Raw genomic sequence first — 24,133 nt, forward strand, 5'->3', positions numbered from 1 at the left:
TCCCCATCATCAATGCTTAAATATACTCACAATTTATATCTTAAGAGCAATTTCTTCATCTTTACAATAAAGAAATTGGACTATATATTATTTTTCTTTTTCCAAATAAAAATAGGTTTTTTCATTATGAAAATAATTCATAGTTATAGGTAGAAAAGAAAGGTTAAAATAAGTAAAAATCATGCACATACTAAATTGAAAATAATTATACGTACCTTTATACATCTTTTCAGATATTCTAAACATATATAAATATACATATCCACAATCTGAAAGCATTTTATAGTTTTTTGACAATATATTCTATTTCTAATATTAAAAATATGTCTGCTTGGCCGTTGTTGATAAGTGGTTAGTGTAGAGAGTGCCTGGGAAGGCACATGATCATTTCTTTAATTATTGTCAGAGGAATCCAGTGGTGTTGACAGAGCCAAGTCCTGAAAACACACCGTGCCAGAGGCAAGAGTGTTGTCAGCCTGACCTTCAGCCCAGGCACCAGGGGTTGGGTTTCATTATCTAAATCCAGCCACGCACCAGGAATGAATAAGACTCGGGCCCATCCAAGAATGCACATAATCTTCTTTGTCTTGACCTTTAGTAAAACTTCCTGGTTTTTGCTGTATTTATTGGCTCTGGGTCCCTGTCTTTCTATCTACTGTATTTGTGCCTGTCTCTTTCATTTTCTCAATCCCCCGTCGCCCCTACTCAGGAATCGGACCGCTCTCTAGCCGAACTGGACGGGGAAAAGAGAGAAATATTTATAGGTTAGAGCATCAACCTGAGCACTAGAGGGTCTTGTGTTCGATTCCCAGTCAAGGGCATGTACCTGGGTTGCAGGTTAGATCCTGGCCCGTAGGGGTGCATGCAGGTGTGCACAGCAATCACTGTGTCTCTTTCACATGGATGTATCTCTCTCTCTCTTTCTCTCTCTCTCCCCTCCCCTTCACCCCTTCCCTTCCAGTCTCTCTAAAAATCAATGGAAAAAATACCATTGGGTGAGGATTAACAACAATACAAAAAATTCTGAAAAAAATAGTATCTTCTAGTATGTCATAGTAAGTACCTCTGAACACCTATTCACTAAAAAAAAGATTTTAAAAATTGATTTTTAGGGAGAAAGGAAGGGAGAGGAAGAGAGAGAGAGAAACAGATGTGGGAGGGAATCGTCCATCTGCTGCCTCCTGCATGCCTTCCCTGTCCCCCATGGATCCTACATCCCAGGCAAGTGCTCTGACAGGTAATCAAACCAGCAACCCTTGCTACCCGGGAGGACGCGCAACCAACTGAGCCCGGTGCTGGCCAGGGCTATTCAATTATTTTTGAGTAATTTTTTTGCAAATAGAATTTGTTTCAAAAAATACACATATTCTAAATTTTAGTATGTATGAATTTTAAATCATTTGACCAGGTTTCCTTGGAATTTGATTGGGATCTCATCAAGTTTGTAGCTGGGAATAAGAAGAATTCATTCACTGGCTCCTTTAACAGGTATATATTGAGTGCTTCCTATGGGCCACGCTCTAGAAGTGCAGTGGACAATTCAGAGTTTGCAATGAGGGCACTTTTGCATCCGAGTCAAACCAGCCTGCAAGAAGCTACATAACGTGAAGTCAGGACCTGCCTCTTTGCACTCCTGCTCTGTGCCTTTCCTTGATGCTCATCCCTCCAGGAGCATCCCGCTCCGCCTTCCTGGGCCACGCGCGATGCTGTGTCCTCAAGCCCGGCGGCCCTGCACCTTTGGCCGGGGCCCCAGGGAAACTGGTCCCTCTCTCCGCCCCGCATTGGCAGCTCCTCCCCGAGAGGTGCCTCCTTTCCCGCCCCACTCGTTCTCCCTCCCTTCCTCTGGCTCTGGGACCTCCCCTTCCAGCGTCCCGCGCCTCCCAGCTCCATTCCGGGCGCCCGCTGCGGGGCGCCGCACTGTGTTGCTCCGCTGGCTGCGCCGCCCGCGGCTTGAAAAGAATTTCCAGACCCGCGGCCCGGGGATGGGGCGGGCCCCGCTGCTGCTGCTGCTGCTGCCGCTGCCGCTGTCTTGGCTCTTCGTCCCTGGGCTTCCGAGAAGGGGTGAGTGCACCGGATGGGGGTCTGGGAGAGGGGGCGCCGGGCCCGGGAGCTGGGGGAGGGGGCAGGTGAAGCCGGGGAACGCGAGGGTTCGGGGAGGAGGTCGATGTTGGGAGTTCCGGAGGGGGCGCGGGGCGGAGGGAGGTCAGGGGCAGGATAGGGGTGCGTCCCCCTGCTGGGCAGGTTTGCAAACACCCACTCCCCTAACCCCCCACTAAGGGCTGGTACGCTGAGCAGAGTGCAGGTCTCGCACTAGCCCAGAGTCAGGGTGCCTGGATGGGCCGTGTAGGCGCCTCTGGTGGAACCGGTGGGGGCCACCGAGGGCCCCCTTTCCTCCGGGAGGAGGTCACGCTCTGTGCTGTGAGTTCCCAAGTTTTCCGCCCAGAGGACCGCGCTGGACCCGCTCTGGCAGGAGCTCTGGGGACCGCACACCCACATCTGAGGGACTCGTGCCCACTGTGCCCACTGACGCGCAGGCTGCGGAGTTGGGGTCGCTGTTTGGGCGCGTGGACTAAGGCGGGACCTGGGATGGTTGGCACTCAGGCCGCTCCCACTGGGCCCTCATGGGCAATACTAGCACCCCTCTGCAGGACACCCCGTGGAGGTGCGGGGCCAGGAGAAAGGGGAGCATTCCCTACCCCTGTTAGTGGAAGAGGGGCTCCAGTGCTTGGACAGCATGTAGGTTTATCCCCAGCTCTGCCAGGTGTGCGCACAGGTATTCCAGTGTGGACGCTGGCTGAATGAGCACAGGCCGGTCTGCGGGGCCGGTTCTGCACCCATAGCTGGTTCACGGGTGAGGGGTAAGCAGGTGAGAAAGCTGGTTGCTGATCCACTTCTGGAACCAGGGAGAAACTTAACCAGGCCCTACAAAAAGACAAAGAAATTGGAGGAGGGGAGGGGAGGGGAGGGCGGGCGGGGGGGGGGCGGGGGGAGAAAGGTATGCTAAATAAACACATCCCAGGCATTTTTCCTTGGCTAAACTATTTCCATCCAGCCTCTGGGTTTGTTTGTTTGATGGTGTTTGTTTGTTTGTTTTACCATGAATATGGCTGAGTAGTTTTCACCTATTAGAGTAAAAGGTGTGTTGTTGTTTTTTAAGAATACCGAGTTACAGTTAAGCAATTTACTTAAAACTTTTCCTTTTGAGTTTTTTTTGTGTGTGAAAGCTCAGTTGGTCAAATGAAAAATTCTTAAGCAGTGCCTCCTTTTGCACATTCAGTTACATGGAAGCACTTTATAATTTGGGGCAATTTGAAACAAACATCAAAGAACTAAAACATGCCTGTTCTCCACCCCCCAAACCCTCAAAAATTCCTAGGCATTTCTGCCAGACTCATTTTTCATAATCCGCCAATCTATTATATTTTTCTGCTAGTGAGGGCTGGCCATAAATAGTCTTGGAGGTAATGAATGTGGTGAAAAGTATGTGAAAAATAGTTTTGGTGTCAGATATTAAAAAATAGTGTTTTTCTTTTTCTAAAATTAAAAAAAAAACTATAATAAAAAATCTTTGTAGTTGACAGTCAGCTTTAGTCAGATAAACGTGCAAGGACTGCTAAAATCCATCTAGCAGTGGCCAACTGGCGTGGGTTGAGCGTCACCTATAAACCAGGTCATTCCTGGTCAGGGCACATGCCTGGGTTGCAGGCGGGATCCCCAGTAGGGGGTGGGGGGGAGTTGCTGGAGGCAGCCAATCAAGGATTCTCTTTCATCATTGATGTTTCTCTCTCTCTGTCTTCCTCTATGAAATCAATAAATATATATATATATATTTTTAAATATATTTTATTGATATTTCACAGAGAGGAAGGGAGAGGGATAGAGAGCTAGAAACATCGATGAGAGAGAAACATCGGTCAGCTGCCTCCTGCACACCTCCCACCGGGGATGTGCCCGCAACCAAGGTACATGCCCTTGACCGGAACCGAACCCGGGACCCTTCAGTCCGCAGGCTGACGCTCTATCCACTGAGCCAAACCGGTTCCGGCAATATATATATTTTTAAAAAGGAATCTTAAAAATCAACCCAGTAGGAAGAATGAAAAATGTCTCCAATTTTTCTTGTTCTACCCTTTGCTTCTTTTCTTGAATTTACCTGGGAGATGTCTGATAGTGTTGGAGCTTACCTGTGAAAAGCTTAAAGCAGGGGTCCTCAAACTTTTTAAACAGAGGGCCAGTTCACTGTCCCTCAGACCGTTGGAGGGCCAGACTATAGTTTAAAAAAAAAAACTATGAACAAATTCCTATGCGCACTGCGGGCCCGGGACGAGTCGGCTGCTAAGCAGGACAGACAGTGGCACCTGGCGGGCCGGATAAATGTCCTCGGCGGGCCGCATGTGGCCCTGGGACCGTAGTTTGAGGACCCCTGGCTTAAAGGGTGGGATTCTCACTGGCAGAATTCGAGCAGAAGTCAGAGTGCTGTGCGAAGAGATTAAAAATGGAAATTAGAGTCTCAGTATAGTTTTAAAGATTTTCATATTGCGCGTTGTGGATCCAAGTGGTTTGTGTACCGAGACAGGAGGAGACCGGTGGACTGTGTGTGTAGGTGTAGGTTCTACACTGTAGAAGAATGGGTAATGAACAACTACCCATCACTTTAATCCAGGAATCCTCCCACCCCCATACAGACAAATACCATCCCTCCAAGCTACAGAGAGGCAGAGTGAAACTGCTGACCCAGGAGCATTTCAGTCCTTCCTGCCTGAGAGTCTCTAGTGGGGGTGCTAGTGAGCAGCAAAACCACCCAAACCAGGGCTCTTAGGTCCTGGAAGAGGATAGAGGAGAAATAAAAGTGGGTAACAGTGAGGGCATATCCGGGACCTGGCCCATGAGGAGGCTGTGTATGCAGCTAAACCCAACCTTTAGAACAAATTGGGCTTTAAAACTTCTTAAATTGTAGTGTTAACCTTCCACACTAATGCTGTGACATACAATATATAGTCAAGATTTTCCCAGGGAGAATTTTAATTTGTCCCATTGCTTTTGGCCTTCATAACAACAGCTTCAAATGTTTTTTGGAAGTAAGCAGTGCATATGTCACAAATAAATAATTTATAGAAAATTATTCTGATCCACTTTTTAAAAACTGATTTTGAGAGAGCCAGAGAAACAGAAACATCAATCGGTTGCCTCCCTCACATGCCCTGACCAGGGGATTGAACATGAAACCTGGGAATATGCCCTGAATGGGAATCGAACCCGCCACTTTTTGGTGTACGAGACGACACTACAACCAACTGAGCCACACTGGTCAGGGCCTGATCCACTTTCTTAAAGTGATGAATGGAACACATTTATTTTTTATATTAACAATAACTATGTTTTTCCATCGTATTTTTATTTATTTATTTATAATATTTTTATTGATTTCAGAGAGGAAAGGAGAGGGAGAGAGCGATAGAAACATCAATGATGAGAGAGAATCATTGATCAGTTGCCTCCTGCACGCCCCACACTGGGAATTGAGCCCCCAACCCAGGCATGTGCCCTGATTGGGAATCGAACCGTGACCTCCTGGTTTATAAGTTGACGCTCAACCACTGAGCCACACCAGCCGGGCTTCCGTCGTATTTTTAGAAATAATTTCCAGATAATCCTAGGAGCAGGGCCAGTGAGTTAGTAGCCGGAGTTGGTTCTGAACAGGTTGACTCTTTCCATGCCTGTGAATAGGGAACCTGCTGCCAGCTGGACAAGCTGAGCCAGGGCCTTGGTGTAAATGGGTCCCTCGTCACCTGCAAAGAGTAGCAGCCACTTCCCATATAATAGCCAGAATGAGATTTGAAGATGAGTCTGGCTGCGTTGGCCCTTGTTTAGAATTCTCAGGGGGCTTTTCACTCCTTCCCAGGGTTTGCAAGGACTCTCACTCCTGTGGACTCTTGTCCAGTTACTCCCTCCTGTTCAGGATGCTTCAGTCCCAGTGTCTCCTTCCTAGGGCTTCTGCAGTGGACGTGCTTGCCCTCTGGCCGAATCTTTCCCTTGATCTCTGCTTGCTTGCTCCTTCTGGTTTAGGTTTCAGCTCAGAGGTTGTGCTGAAGAGGCCTTCCCTCACTCCCTCCCCAGCCAGTCACACCTCTCTCTCTCTCTCTCTCTCCATTTTTAATTTCCTAATGACACTGCTCACCACCTGATGGTGGATGGCAGACGCCTAGTCCATCGCAGGTGCTCCGTGGGTGACTGTGGGTAATGTCCAGGGCCAGGCCTCCGTGGCTCACACGTGCTCCTCCCTGTCTCTCTCCCTCCTGACTTTCCAGAAACACAGTTGTTGAGCTCCTGTGCCCTTTTGGGTGTGGGAGGGTCTTGGTTGATGGAAAAATCGCCTTTAATTTTACTGTGATATCAAAGCAATTTCATTACTAGAAATGTTAGGACATCTAGAGAAGATAGATTTTTGGATTCTATTATCACTAATATAGCAATGTTAGCCTACTTTATATTCTCACAACTATTCCAACTGGGAAACAAGTCACAAGCTGCTGTTTTAATGTTGAAAACACAGGTTTAACAGCACCTCCCCAGGAGCAGGTTGCCCAGTGCTCAGGTGGTGGCCCTGAGTGCCTAAACTTTGGCCCATTTGTCACAGATTCCATCTTAACCCAGAGCACAAGGCTGTGCTTACTATGCATCTCAGCAGGAGGTTAATGGTTATAAAAACGGAAAAAAGCCTTTGGCCTGGAATGAAGTGCTTAACAGGGTCTTGGCTCAGGATCTGAGTAGCCAGCAAACCTGTCAGTCCTGCCTGGCAGCCTGTTTTCTCTCTGGTCAGGCGGACTCTTAATTTTTCATGGAATTGTGAGGAGGATGAAATGAGCTAATGGCATGTAATAAGTCCTCCAAAAATATTAACCGTTATTACCAATGGCTTCTTCCATTATTCTGAGCTCAAATTTTGGGGTAATAGTTTTTCCTGGACAGCCAGTGTTGGTGGAGTGGGGGGAAGGTTCTTTTCTCATTGAAATGTATCCTAAATTGCACCTTGAACTGTGAGGGCAGAACTGAGGGCAACGCCCCCGGTTCCCTGTGGGGCAGGGCCCGGGGGTGGGGGGGGGTGGGGGGAGGTCCTGACTTCTGAGTCCCAGCTGTGCTCTTCAGGATTTGGTTTCCTGGTAGTTCCGGTGCGGACCCACCCTTGGCCTGCCGTGACCGCTCCTGCCCTGCCGCCCCCTTACCTTCACTTGCTGGATTCAGACTTAACTCCGTCCAGGAATAGCTTCCTGTCATGTGCTTCTCTGCAAGGTTAAAAATGAAGGCCAATTCCTGCTCTACTCTCCCACACAACTCTGCCAACGTGGGTGTGGTTTTTGAGTGTAAACATCCAGATAATTCTTTTTTTTTTTTTTTTTTAACCAGCCCAAACCAGGTTTTTCAAGTGAAGTCTTCTGGCTGCAGTGGATGGAAAATGTGGCTTTGTCTCTTACATCAGCCTCTGGGTACCTGCCTGGTGTGTGTGTGCCTGGTGTGTTGTATGCCCACAAGCCCTCCTGACCGGATACTTCCTGTTGGTGGCAGGTGTGAGCAGGCTTCCAGGTGTACCTGGGGAAGCCCTGACCCTGCCTCTCGCACTCTGGGCATCTGCTGACCCCTGGCAGGAAGGGAACTTGCTTCCTTTATCCTTTCCTTGTTCAGGCCCCCCTGTGTCCAGCAGGCAATGGTTGGGAATCCCAAAGGATCTTGGGCCAGAGTACTGATGGGACCTGCCACCCTCCCCTTCCTCCCTTGGAGGAGGCCTGAGTTGGCTTCTTCTGAACCGTGGCTGTTGAACGTTGGCTGTTGAACAGCACATGTGGAAGAGCCTTGACTGCAGCCAAGGCCCAGTCTTTTTGTGAGTCTGGGCACCTGGGCAGCTTTTGTGAGTCTGGGCACCTGGGCAGCCTCCTTGGTAACTGTCATTCCCACTCTCTGGGCTTCTTTTCACGGCAGGACGCAGTGGGCCCCGGCCGCAGGTACCATGTTTTAAAGAGATAAAGAAAGGGTGATCAAGTCTTCAACGTTTCACTGAGAAACCTACACTCAATCTAAAGCATTTTATTTCATCCTTTTGCCCATTTCATCCACCGTCAGTGCTTCCTTCTTTACTTAATGGTAAAACGGATATTCCATGAGCATTGGGGTGGCAGGGCTGGGGAAGGAAAAAGGGTAGGGGAAATGAGGGAGGGAGGGAGAGAGAGAAACAGATGCTAACTTTATTTTTGGACAAGGTCATATAAGAAAATTGTTACACCAAAAGCTAAGAATATTTGAGAGACTTCTGGAGAAAGCCCAGTTCATATCCCAGTGCATGGGGGGTTTTATGCTGTTGTCCTCAGTCATTAGTGGTGTCTTTTGGGTATTTCTTAGTCGGTCCCTTCAAAGGTGCTTGCCTATCGTCTGCTGAGCCACCTAAGGCCCCAGCAAGGTCAGGTCACAGGTGATGCCTGTGCTGGCTCCCCAGGGAGGGGCCCATCCTCAGGACTGAGGTCTCAGGTTGGCACTAACAATCAGGCAAATGGGACAGATACGTTTTTTGGGGGGAGGGGTGTTCAGGTACCTCCACATTCGGGAATGGTAAACACCTTAGACTTTGCCTTAGCTGCGGCCTGGCCTCTGGTGAGACACAGGGGAAGCCTTGTTTTGGGGGAGAAGGGATTGTTTTGCTGTTTTAAGCCTTCAGGCTTGTTAAAGCTGCTAATAGACTGGCCTCTTTATGGTTTTGGAAAATGATCCTTTTTACAAGTCAGAACAGGCTGTCTTGGAGGAGCATATTAGAACAGGGACCCAGACTCACTGAATGTTGTTTTCTGTCCAGGGCTGACCGCTGACTGCACTCACGGCCAGCTGATCCATATTCATGGCACCCAGTTCGGCTGCATCTGTAGGCGGGTTTCCACTTGCCCCTGGCTGGCTGCCCCCATACAGGAAGGGGAACCAGCCTGTAAGCCCTTTTACAGCTCTGCCACGTGATTTGCAGATTTGTGGATGAAAACAATGTTCTTTAAAAATCTTTGGAGCAGCCCCGGCTAGTGGCTTAGTTGGTTGGAGTGTCAAGCATGCACCCAAAGATGGTGGGTTTGATTCCTGGTCAGGGCACATACCTAGGTTATGGGTTCTATCCCCAGTGAGGGCACGTACAAATCAATATTCCTCTCCCTTCCTCTCTCTAAATTCAATTTTTAAAAATAAAATAAAAAAACAAAAAGCCCAGCCGGTGTTGCTCAGTGGTTAAGTGTCAGCCAATTCACCAGGAGGAGTGCAGGCTGATCTCTAATATTAAAAAAAAAATCAATAAAATGGTTTGGAGCAAATAAAAAAAAAAAAAGGAAGCGTATTAGGATTAGCATTAAATCGGAAGCTTTCATTTAAGAAAAATAACCACTTTGGGAATACAGAGATGTACATTCTCATCCCAGTTTTGATGTTAGCTGGGAGGACAAGGAGAAAGTCAGCTGTGGATTCAGGGTTTGGGGTGCACATCTCGTTACCCTCCACAGATCCAGTTGCATCTCATTCTTGAGGGGTGGGGAGCCTCTACCCCTTCCCCATCAGAACCTGGCACTGAGGGTAGGAATAAGATAGTTACATTTATCCGAGGAAGGTGGCAAGTCCTAGACCAGGGTGACATCTGCAGGGCAGGACGGTTCCTCAGGCCAAGCACCCTCATGATTTTTGGACCGACAGGTGGCAGGAAGGTTGAGGTCTCTCACGTGAGCCACTCAGGGAGGGATCCCACCATGGTTATCTGGTGGCCAACCAGTCAACATAAAAGCCTCGCTTTCTCTTTTTGTCATTATATTTCGTCTTTCTCACCTACTCTTTTCCTTTATATTTAAGTCTTGTTATAAAATATTAAGAATACGTTAGAGGATATGGAGGATAATGAAAGTCACCTCTGTACTCACCACCAGCATAAGAAACCAGTTAGCAGCCGTACAGGTGACGTCCCCCTTCTCCCCTCTCCATTCTCACCTCCTGTCTCCCCTCCCCCAGAGAAAACCACTTCCCCACATTAGTATTTTATTCCCAGGCATCTCCTATCCTTTGACCACACAGAATTGTACTGGCAACACTCTTAACAGTTGTTTTATACCACGTCAGTTAGGGTTTCCACTTGGCTGCATGTAACAGAAATCCTCACTTCAGTAAACCAAAAGAGAGGTATTTCTCTCATTTGACAAGCAGTCTGAGGGCAGCCAGGCTGGGGTTGGGACAGAGGCTGCAGGATGTGGCTAGGGACTGGCTCTTCCTGGCTCTTTATTCTGCCATCTGTAGTGTGTGGCATTAGAGCTCACTGCCTCAGAATGGCTGCTGCACCTCCGGGCGTTGCATTTGCATTTCAAGTAGAAGAAAGCAGGAAGGACAAAAGACAAACCTTTTAATACGGAGTCTGTTCTTTTTAGGACACAAGACGGTGATAACTTTACAGGAAGCCCCATGCTGCAGACTTGTGCTTAGATTTCCCTGGCCCTCCAAGCTGCAAGAAAGAGGGCAAATCAAGTTGTTAGCTAGACAAGCTGCCTCCCCAAGTGAGATCAGGTCCCATTTGTAGGAAAAGGGGTGTGTGCATTCAGGGGGCTACTAGCAGCTGCTACCATGCCCAGGTTATACAATTTTACAGTAATAGTGTCCTTTCTTCAGCTTGCTTTTCCACTCTGTATTAAGTTTGCTAGATTCATCTGGGCAGAAAAGTGTTGCCCTAGTTCAGTGGTCGGCAAACCACGGCTCGCGAGCCACATGCGGCTCTTTGGCCCCTTGAGTGTGGCTCTTCCACAAAATACCACATGCGGGCGCACGTACAGTGTGATTGAAACTTCGTGGCCCATTCGCCGAAGTCGGTTTTCGGCTCTCAAAAGAAATTTCAATTGTATTGTTGATATTTGGCTCTGTTGACTAATGAGTTTGCCGACCACTGCCCTAGTTGATTTATCTTCATAGGCAATTATGTGACTACTAGAGGCCCGTTGCACGAAGATTCGTGCAATAGGCCTTCCTTCCCCTGGCTGCCGGCACTGGTTTTTCTCTGGCACCCGGGACCCAGGCCTTTGCTCCAGCCACAGCGAGGCTTGGCTTCTCCGCTCTGGCCACAGCAGAGAAGCCAAGCCTCTTCAGTCTTCAATCTTCAGTTGTCTTCAGTCTTCAGTCTTCGCTCTGCACCTGTGTATGCAAATTAACCCTCAATCTTTGTTGTGTTAATTTGCATACTCACTCCTGATTGGCTGGTGGGCGTCACAGCAGTACGGTCAATTTGCATCTTTCTCTTTCATTAGTGTAGATACCATAGTTTACTCACTCTCCTCTTATTGGACATTTCGATTTTTCTAAATTTTTGTATTGCCATGAACATTCTTCTTTTTTAATCCTTTCTTCACAGAGGTTTAATTTTACTATAATAAAATGCACAAATTTTAAATATAAAATTTGATTAGTTTGACAAATATATGTGTCAGTACCACTACTTAAGTCAAGATAGCCATGAACTTGCGTGTGTGTCTCACTGTGGACTGAGAAAGTTGTTAGGGGCAGAAATACTGAGTGGTAGGTTATTTGCACTTTCAGCTTCAATATACCTGGTATATTGCCAAACTTGTTATTCACAGTGGAGAAAGGCTTTCTTCCAAGTATTTCTTCCCAAGAATATTCTAACAGGTCTGGTGTACTCCTCAGGGCGGTTTGTGAAGCATGCTGAGGCCAAATTGGCATCACCTCCTGGCCCTCCCAGGCTTATCACCCAGCACCCATCCTGGTATATGGTTCTTTTTATATATTGCCGAATTCTATTTTCTGATGTTTCATTAAGGATTTTTTGCATCTATAATCATGAAGCCTGTTGATATGTACTGTACTGTGTGTAGTTTTGGTATCAGATCAAAGTAGCTTTATAAAAATAGATTGGGAAATGCCCTCTCCTCTTCTAGTTTCTGGAAGAGATTATGTAGAATTTGTGTTAATTCTTCTTTTGGTGTAATTCTCCAGTGAAACTGTTTTGTGGAGTTCTTCAAATTATGAATTCAATTTCCTTAATAGTTCCTGGGTATTCAAATTATCTATTTCATATTAGGTGAGTTTCTCCTGGCCGGCATGGCTCAGTGGTTGAGCATTTAGGTGAATTCTGGTAGTTTGTGGGTTTTTTAGGAATTAGTTTATTTCTTCTTTGTTGTCAAGTAGAATTGTTCATAGTATTTCTTTTCCTTTTGATGTCTACAGAGTCTGTAATGATATTCCTTATTTCACCCCCACCATTAATAATTTGTGTCTTCTATTTTTTCTTTGTCAGTTTTGCTAGAAATTTGTTGATCTTTTCAAACAACCAGCTCTTTATTTCATTGAATTTCTCTATTTTTCTTTATAAATTTTTATTTCTTATATTTTTTTATTTTTTATGCTTACTTAGGGTTTGTTTTGCATGTTCTGACCTCAGATTACTGAACAAATTTTCCTCTTAGCACTGTGTTAACTGTGTCCCACAAATTTTGATATATTGTATCCTCATTTTCACTCAGTTCAGTATACTTTTTATTTTCCTTGACACTTCCTATTTGAGCCCTAGATTATTTTAGAAGTTTAGTTTGCAGGGATTTGGAGAATTTCCAGTTATTGCTCTGTTTTTAATATCTGATTATTTCCATTGTGGTCAGAGAACACAAACTGTATGATTTTAATTATTTTAAATTTGTTGAGATTTGCTTTATGTTCCAGGATGTAGTTTATCTGCTTTATGTTCCAGAATGTAGTTTATCTTGGTTTATATCCCATTGGCATTTAGAAAAAAATGTGTATTCTGCTGTTGTTGGATTGAATGTTCTATAAATGTAGGCTAGCTTTTTTTTCTTTTTATTAAATTTACTAGAGGCCCGGAGCATGAAATTCACGCACGCGGGAGGAGGTGTCCCTTAGCCCGACCTGCACCCTCTCCAATCTGGGACCCCTCAGCAGATGTCCAACTGCCAGTTTAGGTCCAACCCCTGTGGGATGGGGCCTAAACTGGCAGTTGGACATCCCTCTCACAATCCAGGACTGCTGGTTCCTAACCACTCACCTGCCTGCCTGCCTGATCACCCCTAACAACTCTGCCTGCCTTCCTAATTGCCCCTAACCGCTCTCCCCTGCCGGCCTCATTGCCCCTAACTACCTCTGCCTCGGCCCCACCACCGTGGCTTTGTCTGGAAGGACATCCGGAAGACGTCCAGTCTATCAGATCTAATTAGCATATTACCCTTTTATTAGTATAGATTGGGGTAATAGCGGTTAATAGGTTTCAAGTGTACATTTTTATGATATGTGATCTGTATATTGCATTGTGTGCTCACCATCCAAAGTCAAGTCCTCTTCCATCACCATATATTTGGCTTCCTTTATCTCTTACTACTTCCTTTACCCCCTTTCCCTCTAGTAACCACCATACTGTTGTCTGTGTCTGAGATTTTTTGTTGTTCATTTGTTGCTTTCAGTTTTATATCCCACATAGGAGTGAAAGCACATGGTTCTTAACTTTTTCTGTCTGACATATTTCACTTAGCATGATATTCTCAAGGTCCATCTATGTTGTTGCATAGAGCAGTATTTCATCTTTTCTTATGACTGAGTAATATTCCATTGTATATATGTACCACATTTTCTTTATCCAATCATATATTAAAGGGTACTTCGGTTGTTTCCATGTCTTGGCCATCGTGAATAATGCTGTACTGAATGTAAGAGTTCATATCTTTGAAAATAAATGTTTTCAAATTTTTCAGGTAGATACCCAGAAGAGGGTTTGCTGGATCATATGGTAATTCTATTCTTAATTTTTTGAGGAACCTCCATACTGTTTTCCATAGCGGCTGTATTATGTTCCTTTTTCTCTGCAACCTTTCCAACACTTACTATTACTTGTCCTATTGATTACAGCCATGCTAACAGGTGTGAGGTGGTAACTCACTGTAGTTTTGATTTGCATGTCCCTCATAGCTAATGAAATTGAGCATCTTTTTATATATCTCTTGACATTTATATGTCTTCTTGGGAGAAGTGTCTGTTCAGGTCCTCTGCCCATTTTTTAAATTGGATTGTTTGGTGCTGAGTTGTGTGAGTTTTTTTGTTTTTGTTTTTAATATATTTTTGATATTAACCCCTTCTCAGAGCTGAATAGCTTCAAATATTTTCTCCCATTCAGTTGGTTGCCATTTTGTTTTGTTGGCAGATTCTTTTGCTGTGCAGAAGCTTTTTAGTTTGATATAGTCCCATTCATTTATTTTTGCTTGCTTTATCTTCCCTTGCCTTTGAGGTAATAAAATCTCGTCTAAGACCAAGGTTCATAAAATCTTGTCTAAGACCAAGGTTCATAAAATCTTGTCTAAGACCAAGGTCTATATGTTTAGTACCTATGTATTCTTCTATGTAATTTATTGTTTCAGTTCTTATATTTAGGTCTTTGATCCATTTTGAGTTAGTTTTTATATATGGAGACAAACTGTAGTCTAGTTCCATTTTTTTTGCATGTGGCTCTCCAGTTTTCCCAGTACCATTTATTGAAGAGGCTTTCATTTCTTCATTATATGTGTTTGGCTCCTTTGTAAAACATTATTTGCCCATAAACATGTGTATTTATATCTGGGCTCTCAACTCTGTTTTATTGGCCTGGGTGTCTGTTTTTCAGCCAACATAATGCTGTAGGATTATCATTGCTTTGTAGTATAGTTTGAAATTAGGGAGTGTGATTCCTCTGGGTTTGTTCTTTTTTCTCAGGTTTGCTTGGCTATTCAGGGTGTTGCATTGTTTCATACAAATCTGACGATTTTTTGTTCAGTTTCCATTTGGGATCTGGCCGGGTGGCTCAGTTGGTTTGACTGTCATCCCATGCACCAAAAAAGGTTGCACAATTGATTCTCAGTCAGGATACATACCTAGGTTTCAGGTTCGATCCCAGGTCAGGGAGGGTACTGGACGCAACTGATCTATGTTTTTCGTTCACACATCAATGTCTCACTCTTTCCCTCCCTTCCTCTCTCTCCCTTCTTCTCTTGTAAAATCAATCCAGGTGAGGATTTAAAAAATGTCATTTGGATTTTGATGGGGATTGCATTAAATCTGTATATTGCTTGGGTAATATGGCCATTTTAATTATATGGATTCTTTTAATCCATGAACACGGAGTGTTTTTCCATTTTATTGTATCTTTTTTTAAATATTATTTATTATTGCTTTCAGAGAGGAAGGGAGAGGGAGAGAGAGATAGAAACATTGATGATGAGAGAGACTCATTTTTAGGCTGCCTCCTGCACACCCCATACTGGGGATTAAACCCACAACCCTGGGCATATGCCTTGACCGGGAATCGAACCGTGACCTCCTGGTTCATAGGTCAAAGCTCAACTACTGAGCCACGCCGGCAGAGCTTATTGTGTCTTTTTCAATCTCTTTTAATAATCAGTGTATAGGTCCTTCACATCTTTTAAGTTTATTCCTAGATATTTTATTCTTTTTGTTGTAATTGCAAAGGAATTTTTTTCACTTTCTGAAATTTCATTGTTAGTATATAGGAATGGAGTGGATTTTTTAAAATTGATTTTATAAACTACAACTTTACTGTATTTATTGTTTCTAATAGTTTTTTGGGGGTAGTGTTTTTAGGGTTTTCTATATAAAGAATTATGTCATCAGCAAAAAGTGACACTTTTATTTCTTCATTCCCAGTGTGGATGCCTTTTATTTCTTTCTCTTGCCTGATTGCTCTGGCTAGGACTTCCAGTACTAGGTTGAGTAAGAGTGGTGAGAGTGGACATCCTTGTCTTGTTCCTGGCCATCGAGGAAAAGCATTGAAGTGTTCACCATTGAGGATGATATCAGCTGAGGGTGTGGACTAGCATTAGTGTCCTTGCTTATTTTCTGCCCAGTCTTTGATCAGTTGTTGAGAGAGAGATGTTGGATATCTCCAACTATAATCGTTGATTTTTTAATTTCTCCGTTCAATCCAGCTTCACATATTTTGCATCTCTTTACTCTTGTACATATAGTCATCCCGTAGTAACCATGGGGGATTGGTTTTAGGACTGCCCCCTCCCTTAGTATGCTGAAATGCATGGACGCTCAAGTCCTTTATATTAAGTGATGTAGCATTTGCGTATAATCTCCACACATCATCCCTTATACTTAATTTATTTTTATTTTTTAATCTTTACCTGAGGATATTTTTTCCACTTCTTTTTAGAGAGAAAAAAAGGGAGGTGGGGAGGGAGGGAGAAAGAGAGACACATCAATAGGTTGCACGCACCCTGACAGGGGGTGGGAAGTGAACCTGCAACCCAGGTACATGCTTTTGACCTGGAATCGAACCAAGACTCTTTAGTGGGCAGCCAATGCTCCAAACATTGAGCAACACCAGCCAGGGTATCCCATATACCTTAAATCATCTCTATATTACTTACAATACCTAACACAATGCAAATACTTCTTATACTGTATTATTTAGGGAATAATGAGAAAAAATAGTCTGTACATGTTCAGTACTGATGCAACCATCATAGGTCTAACTACATAGTATGTGTCAGCAGCAAGTGACCTTTTTTTTTCCCCTGAATGTTTTTAGTCCACAGTTGGTTGAATCCATGGATACGATACCCACAGATACAGAGGGCTGGCTGTATTCATTTAACTGCTATTTCTTTTTGGTTGAGTGACTGTTTTATCATTATGTAATGTGCCTTTTTATCTCTGATAATTTTCTTTACTTTGAAACTACTTTATCTGATATTAATATAACCATCCTGCTTTCTTTTGATGAATGGTTACATGATATCTTTTTCTATGCTTTTGTGTTCAACTTGCCTATCCTATATAACAAAAGGCTAATATGCAAATTGTCCCCTTGACCGGGAGTTCGACCAGTTGTTCGACCAGGGGACACAGCTGGCCTGCCAACAACCCACGGACCCTCCCCCCGGCTGGCCGGACCCCAACCATGCACCAATTCGTGCACCAGGCCTCTCGTATAATTATATTTGGAATGAATTGCTTATAAATAGCAGATAATTGGGTCATATTTTTTACTCTAGTCTGCCAATCTCTGTCTTTTAATAAGCATATTTTGATCATTTACCTATAATATTAGGTGTCAATGTTTTAGCAGTTTAAATGAAATATAGAATCCCTACCTCCTTTTATTTTATTTTATTTTTATGATTATTTGTTAAATCCTAACCCGAGGATATGCTTTTCATTAATGAGAGAAAGAGAGAGCAAGGAAGGGAGATGAAGAGAGGGAGAGGGAGGGAGGAAGAGGGCGAGAGAGAAAGAAAGAGCGACGGAGAGAAATCGATATGAGACTCATTGATTGGTTGTCTCGGTGCACTCATCAATGCGCCCTGACTGGGGATCCAACCTGCAACCTGCTTATGTGCCCTGACTGGGAATCAAGTCCCCGTGCACCTAACATTTGCGGGTTCAATTCCCAGCCAACTAAGCCACACTGGCCAGGGCTTGACCAATATCTTTTACTGATTTTTATGATTTTTCCTTCCTTCTAATGACTCAAGTTTCTTTCTTTCATTATTTCCTTTTTTTTTTTTTTTTTTAGACAAGTTCCTTTAGCATAAGTCTTCTGATGACAAATTCTCATAGTTTTCGATCTCTCTGTGTGCTTTCAAATGCCTTTTTCTTTTTCTTTTTTTGTCTTTAATAGTTAAAAGTTTGGCTATGATGTACCTTGGCATTGATATTTTTGGAGTTTGTCTTATTTTGGGTTCACTCAGATGTTTGATTCTGTAGATATATATCTTTTGGCAGATTTGGAAAGTTTTCAGCCAACATTTCTTCAGGTACTTTTTTAGCCTTGCCCTCCCTCTTCTCCTTCAGGGACTCAGATGATACAAATGTTAGGTCTTTAATAATAGTCCTACTGCTTCCAGAGACTGTTCCTTATTTTTCAGTCTCTTTTCTTTCTGTTGTTTAGAATGGATATTTTTCTGATGTTTTATCTTTCAGTTCACTGATCTTTCCTCTGTCCCTCCATTCTGGTTTGAGCCCACCCATTGAGTTGTTTTTTATTTTGACTACTGTATTTTTCCATTCGGTTCTTTTTATGTCTTCTATTTCTTTGCTGAGATTTTTTCCCCCTCTATTTCATGTTCATAATTGCTTGTTGGAGTATTTTTATAATTCCTTTAAAAATTTTTTCAGCCCTGGCTGATGTAGGTCAGTGGTTAGAGTGTTGGCCTGCCCATCAAAGAGTTGTGGGTTCGATTTCCAGTCAAGGGCGAGTATCTGGGTTATGGGTTTGATTTCCGGCCCCAGTAAATGTTTTTGTGTGTTTTTTTCTCTCTCTCTCCTCCCCACTCCCTCCCTTCCTTTCACTCTTTCTAAAAATCAATGGGAAAAATATTCTTGGATGAGGATTAACAACAACAACAACAAAGCTTTTCAGATGATTCTCTGTTGTCTTGGTGTTGATATTTCATTGAGACAAAATTTTTTATTAAAACCTAGAAATTTTGGGTATTATAAGACTTTGGCTCTTATTTAAGTCTTTTATTTTATCTTGTTTCCTCTGACCTGCTCTGGTAGGGAAGGAGGTTATGCTGCCTCTTACTGCCTGGTGGAGGCAGCATAGGTCCCAGCTCAGCCTCCATTGACATCTGAGTGTGGGAGCATCCTCGTCACTGCTGGTCACAGGTGGGGTGGGAGTTCTGGCTGCTTGCAAGGCCTCCACTGTTACCTCCCTGGCTGGGAGGTGTAGGAGAGCCTCGTTACTTTCTGACTGTTCCCTACCCAACCTCCCCTGATATCAGAGGAGGGGAAGGAATGCCCCCACTGGGCAGTGGGGAAAGCCCTGACTCTACTAGGCCTCCTCTGATAGCCACCACAGCGGGGACAAGGCAGGATGCCTCATGCCAGGTGGGTGTGGAAGTTCAAGCTCCCTACTTGGTGTTGACTAACACCAGCCAGTGGGGATGAAAGCCCCAGCTCTCCACTTGGCCCTCTCTGATACCACCCAGTGGAACTGCTGTCACCCCTTCACAGCCTGGTGAGGGTGAAGTCCAGGCTCCCCACTTGACCTTTGCTGTCCTCAGCGGGATGGAGCCATAGATTGTGGGCCAAGAGGAGAGCCGTTTATTATCTAAAAGTCTTCTGTCTTGTTGAGCTACCCCTTTCCTGGCCCTTGGAGAGAACAGACTTGCTTGGGTTTGTTTGTATGTTTGTTTTTTGGTCTCTGCCTATTAGCATTTCCCAAAAGGAAAACCCAGGGAATTCATCTTTATGGTGTTCTTGGGTTCCGAGGTCCTTCATCAGTCTTCCTCCTCTCCAATTTTCAGGGTTTTGAAAAAAAATGTTGTTTTATATATAACTAGTAGCCCGGTGCATGAAATTTGTGCACATTAAAAGGGAATCAATTAGAGGAAATATTTTAATATTGCTATTTGCCCTTTCTCTATAATAGAAGTATCAGAGATGAAAGAAAATTAGTAAAATGTATATGAAAATCTCCCTCCTGTCAGAGTCTGGGGCGCCCCATGGGACCCAGAGTCAAGTTCCCGCTCACCACCCACACTCCTTCGAAAATGCAGGAGACCCAGACCCGGCCGGCCCCACCTCTATTGGGTGAGACCCAGACCAGGCCAGCCCCACCCCCATCAAGCCCCACCAGGCGGGGGGCACAGCCTCAGGTCCCCCGGCTCAGTGCCCGGTGGGGGGCACAGCCTGAGGTCCCCTGTCAAGCTCCATGGGGTAGGGGGCGCGGCCTGAGGTCCCTCGCCCCAGCCAGGTGCCATGTAGCCTCAGGTCCCTGCTGTTCGGTCATGAAGTTACAGCATCCCAGCTAATTTGCATATTCCTCTATTGTATAGATAGCTGGTGTTTTTGTGGGAGGGATAGGAAAAAATTCATCTGTTTTTAGAGGCAATTCTTTGCCTTCTGTCCCTTAGGAAAGACAGACTATATTCTTGCTAAAGTGTTTGGTCTTCCCGAGATGGTCACATTTTAAAAGGAAATACTATTTCTTTAAAAGAATGACTTTTTATTACTAGGAATTCAGGTGTTTGTGAGCCAGAGGCTACGTGTTGGGTGTGGTTTGTGGAGGAAATAAACTCGGAGTCTGAGAGTCGCTCCTGGGACTTGGGAAGGCCATGCCTGGCCCTCAGGGAGAACCAGCAGCAGACTCCCATGGAGAAGCTGCTGCAGGACCCGGGCCAGAAAGTGTTCCGTCAGAGCCTTTCTCTGACACTTGGTGTGCTGCCAGGGGGGAAGGAGAAGGAAGCCCTTGCTTAAGTAAACACATATTCCTATTTCACTGAAGACTGAATAGCCTAAGGCATAATCGGTTCCATGTGTTCAGCATTGATAGTCCACGCATGACTAGTGGCACCTCTGAAATAAGACAGATCGGGTGTTTCACGTTCTGAAATAGTCACTGCCATTTATTGCATGTCTGTACACAGCAAGCATCGTGCACAGTGTTCTGTGTGCACACTTCTGCTCTCACCTCTGAAACATACGTAGGTGTCACCTGTCTGACCTTATAATGAGGAGGCAGAGTCTCAGACGGACAGGTGACTTGCACAAGGTCCTCTGGCCTTCGTGGGGCTGACCTAGGGCTACTCCTTGCCCGTCTGACCTGAGTTCTTGTACTCACCACACTCCTAAGCCGCGTGCGTTCAAACCTGGTTCTGCATGGGGATTCTCAGGCCGGACCCTCAGGCATGCCCAAGCCAAGGCGATTGATTCATTCCCTGGAGCAGGGGAGCTGGTCCTGGCGGTATGATAGAATCACTAGAAGAGATTTCCTAAAAGCCTGATGCTCAGCTGCACTGCTGGCCACTGAACTCCAGCTGTGCGTGAAGCCCAGGATCAGAGCTCTAAATCCTCCCCTGGAGATGCTGGTGTTCTGCTGGTTTGAGAGCTTGGAGGTCCCGGTGGGGTGTCGGTCAGGTTCTGGAACTCTCTTTTCTGGTTGCAGAAAGGACTGGGGGCTGCAGCCTGCTTGAAGAGCTTTCTTTGCAAAGCACTTCTATCGAGAAAATGTCAGATGCCCACGCCAAAAAGTGGGGTTCAGGCTGAAGGGGATGATGAGGGGCTGCCTAAAGCCCTTGGAGGCCCAGGTGGGACTCTGTTCTTTCTTTTTTAAAGCCAATGTGGCAAGTGGGTTCTGCTCAGAGGTCCCAGCACTTCACACGTTCCAGGTGAGGACTCAGAGAGCGGTGGGATGGCCTAATGGGTGTGCTGTGGTTCCTGTGTGCCCGCCCAGACCCGCTCTTGCCCTAACCTGTGAGGGCCAACAGTGAACCCCTAGGGCTATTTTTGCAAACTGATACTAAGTTAGATTTATTTGACTGAGTATATCATCCCACCCCATTATAACTGATCTGAAATGCCAGCATTCTGGGGCATCCTGTGTTTTCTTTTATGGCATCCTGTGTTTTCTTTTATCTGGCAGCCCCGAGCCTGCTGGGCTCCTAGGGGAAATCTGATGCCAGGACTGTGCTTTGTCCCTGTCTTCACTGTGCAGGCATCCCACTGGGTCCTCACTGGCAGCCCTGCCACCACAGGCAGCGGTGCCCCCTCGGGCACTGGCAACCCACACTCCTTTACTGTGAAGCCCCTGTCAGGACAGCTCACTCCAGGCGGCTGAGCTTAATCTCTCCAGCTACCACTTTGGGCACCTCGGGTCACGTGATCTCAGGCTGAAGGTTTTTAGAAAGTATTCTCTCATACATTATTGTCGCTGCTCTTTATCAGGGGAGAATTCTTGGCTTTTGCATAAAGTGAAACAACACTGAGTAGAAAGTTTGTTCTGGGTTTGGCTTCAGCCAGAGGGGTTGGGAGAGGAGTCCTTAAACAGGGACAGGGGAGTGGCCTAGGGACAAGCCGCAAATGGCAGACACCAATCCAGGCACTGTCTCTCTCCGGGGCCTGGGGTGTAGACATAAATGGGATTCCAGAGGCCACGAGCCTTTCTGTAAACACTGATCCACCCCAGAAGGGGCCTCTCTACTCCACTGCAGGCTGCTGGACAGCAAAGCCTGGCTGGCAGGCAGCAAGCTTGGAGCACCGGGCAGCGCCCACCCCTCATCTGCCATCCTGCTCTATGCTCATAAGCTCCACTGGTGAAGCAGAGAACTCCTGGGAGTTCAAAGACACCCCTCACTCCTGCAGCGCCCCCTCAACATCCCTCTCCCTGGTCTCCCGCACTGATGTTAGGTCTGAACTTCAGAGAGTTGGGCTCCTGCCTCTGCCCACCTTGCTATCTGAAAAAGAGCAGGCAGAGGCCCCTTAGGCGGGCCCTTCAGTCCCGCCCTCATCTCACCACTCAGTTCACGGGACTGGAAAGCAGGCTGAGGGCATCGAACACCTGGGGGCACCCTCCATCTTCCCAGGCTCCAGGGCCAGGAGTCCGCTTAGCGCAGCCATGGCACCTGCTGCTCTGGGCCCCATGCCTTCAGCAGCTGCCGCTTCCTGCACCTTCCTTGGGCTGAGATCTGAGTCTTCAGGGGAACTTAGGGAACTCATGCCAGGAGAGGGTGTGGAGGCCAGTCCTAGACAGGTTCCTCAGAGCCCGGATTCTTTGGCCGGAGGCTGGAAGTATATTTATTCCTCTCACTTTTGGCCGGCAGTTACCCTGCTCCAGTGTTGCCGTTCTCTGTGCTTTGTCTAACACACCTCCCTGGTGATCCAGGCACTCGCTCGCTCCCACATCGGCCGGGACCTGCACAGTGCGCTGGGGTCCTGTCATCCATCATCTCCATCCACGAGGGACTGTGATCCTGGCAGGGGAACAGGCTGAAGCACTTCCCCTGAGGACATGTCTCAGTGTGAGGGGCTGGGGGGTCTAACTGCAGAGCTGCTGGCCAACCAATGTTCCAATCCTCCTGCCACTGTTACTGGACGAAGCAGGGTGTCGTTTTCCCTACTGGGGGATGGGGGTAGAGTCCTTATGATATCTGGAGAGAAAGAATTTTCTGAGAGTCGCACAGAATGAGTGATTTATTTGCGTGGAATTATATCCTTGGGTTTCCAAAGTCTCATTTCCCTAAGTCCAGTCCTAGAAGAAGTGTAGGTGGGGTTTCAGTAAAACTAGAAGCACAGCCAGGGTCCAAAGTTTCCATTCCATGTTGTAGCAGGCCCAGGACTGCGTCAGGCTAGCTGCAGTCCATCAGTCTGTTGTATATATGTGTGTTTTTTTTGGGGGGGGTGGGGGGGCACGATTTGTGTCATTTGCTTTCCTCGCTCTACTTTTTGCCTTCTATAAAAGGGACATATATTTAAAGAAAAATAAAAAATAGGGATTTGGAGAAAGCCCCCCACTCCCTAGGGCCTTGGAACTCAGTGAATTGGCAAACATAGGTTTGCCAATGGAAGAGGCAGAGGTGGGCCCGGAGGGCTTCGAAGCCTGTAGAATAGAGTGCACATGGCTTAGGTAAATAGCAGGAGCATTCATTACTGCAGAAAGCACCTCAAACCAGAGAAAGATGGGGGCTGTATGGGACCCAGGCACTGGGCTTTGCCTTCTCCTACTGAGAGCACAGGCCCACACTCCATCAGGCTTGCTGGTGGTCCAGTCACCTTGACCTCCTCTCCCTGGAGTAAATGGACGCTGCAGCCCCAGCACACTCATCTGTCTGGGTGACCGCTCCAGGCTGACCCCCATTCCCCTCCACCACGCATGCAGAGGGCCCTGTCCCTCACTGCCACCTCCGTGTAGGGACCAGCAGCGAGTGTTCTCGGTTCCTTCCAATGAAACCGCTTCTCCTGCACCCGGATTTCACCCTGGGGCATTCCCAGTGCTATAGCCCTGAGAGTGCACCTGGTGTGGGAGAAAGGCGTGTGGACAGGACTCAGTGAGCAGAGCTGTGGCCTTCCGACAAGGCGTGTGTGCAGTCCTGAGGGACTTGGCAGGGAGGGGGCCAGAGGAATACATTCTCGGGGGCCTCCTTCTGCCCTCGGATCTCCTGCTTGTAGTAGCTCCATTATCCAAATAAGTGCTTAGCTGGGTGCTTTTTTTTTCTTTATTAGCTGGATACTTATGCTAGAAATTATTTGCTAGTGATGTGAATTACAAGTTTTAGTTGTTGCTATGCATTCTTTCTTTAAATTGTATTTATTTTTTTCTTGTTTTTAAATTTTTATTGAATGTATG

General features: G+C 46.0%; 1 protein-coding gene across 1 annotated transcript in view; it reads left to right on the top strand.

The window, feature by feature from the left end:
* The first annotated feature begins 1,903 nt into the window (after window positions 1-1,903).
* MERTK (MER proto-oncogene, tyrosine kinase) overlaps window positions 1,904-24,133 on the top strand; it is a 110,839-nt gene continuing 88,609 nt past the window's right edge. The window contains exon 1 of the mRNA XM_080685870.1: window positions 1,904-2,061. Coding sequence (XP_080541996.1) covers window positions 1,983-2,061 — 79 coding nt within the window. The 5' untranslated portion in view covers window positions 1,904-1,982. The remainder of the gene's footprint in view (window positions 2,062-24,133) is intronic.

The sequence above is a fragment of the Plecotus auritus genome (genome assembly GCF_963455305.1).
Source record: "Plecotus auritus genome assembly, chromosome: 8".
NCBI lineage: Eukaryota > Metazoa > Chordata > Mammalia > Chiroptera > Vespertilionidae > Plecotus > Plecotus auritus.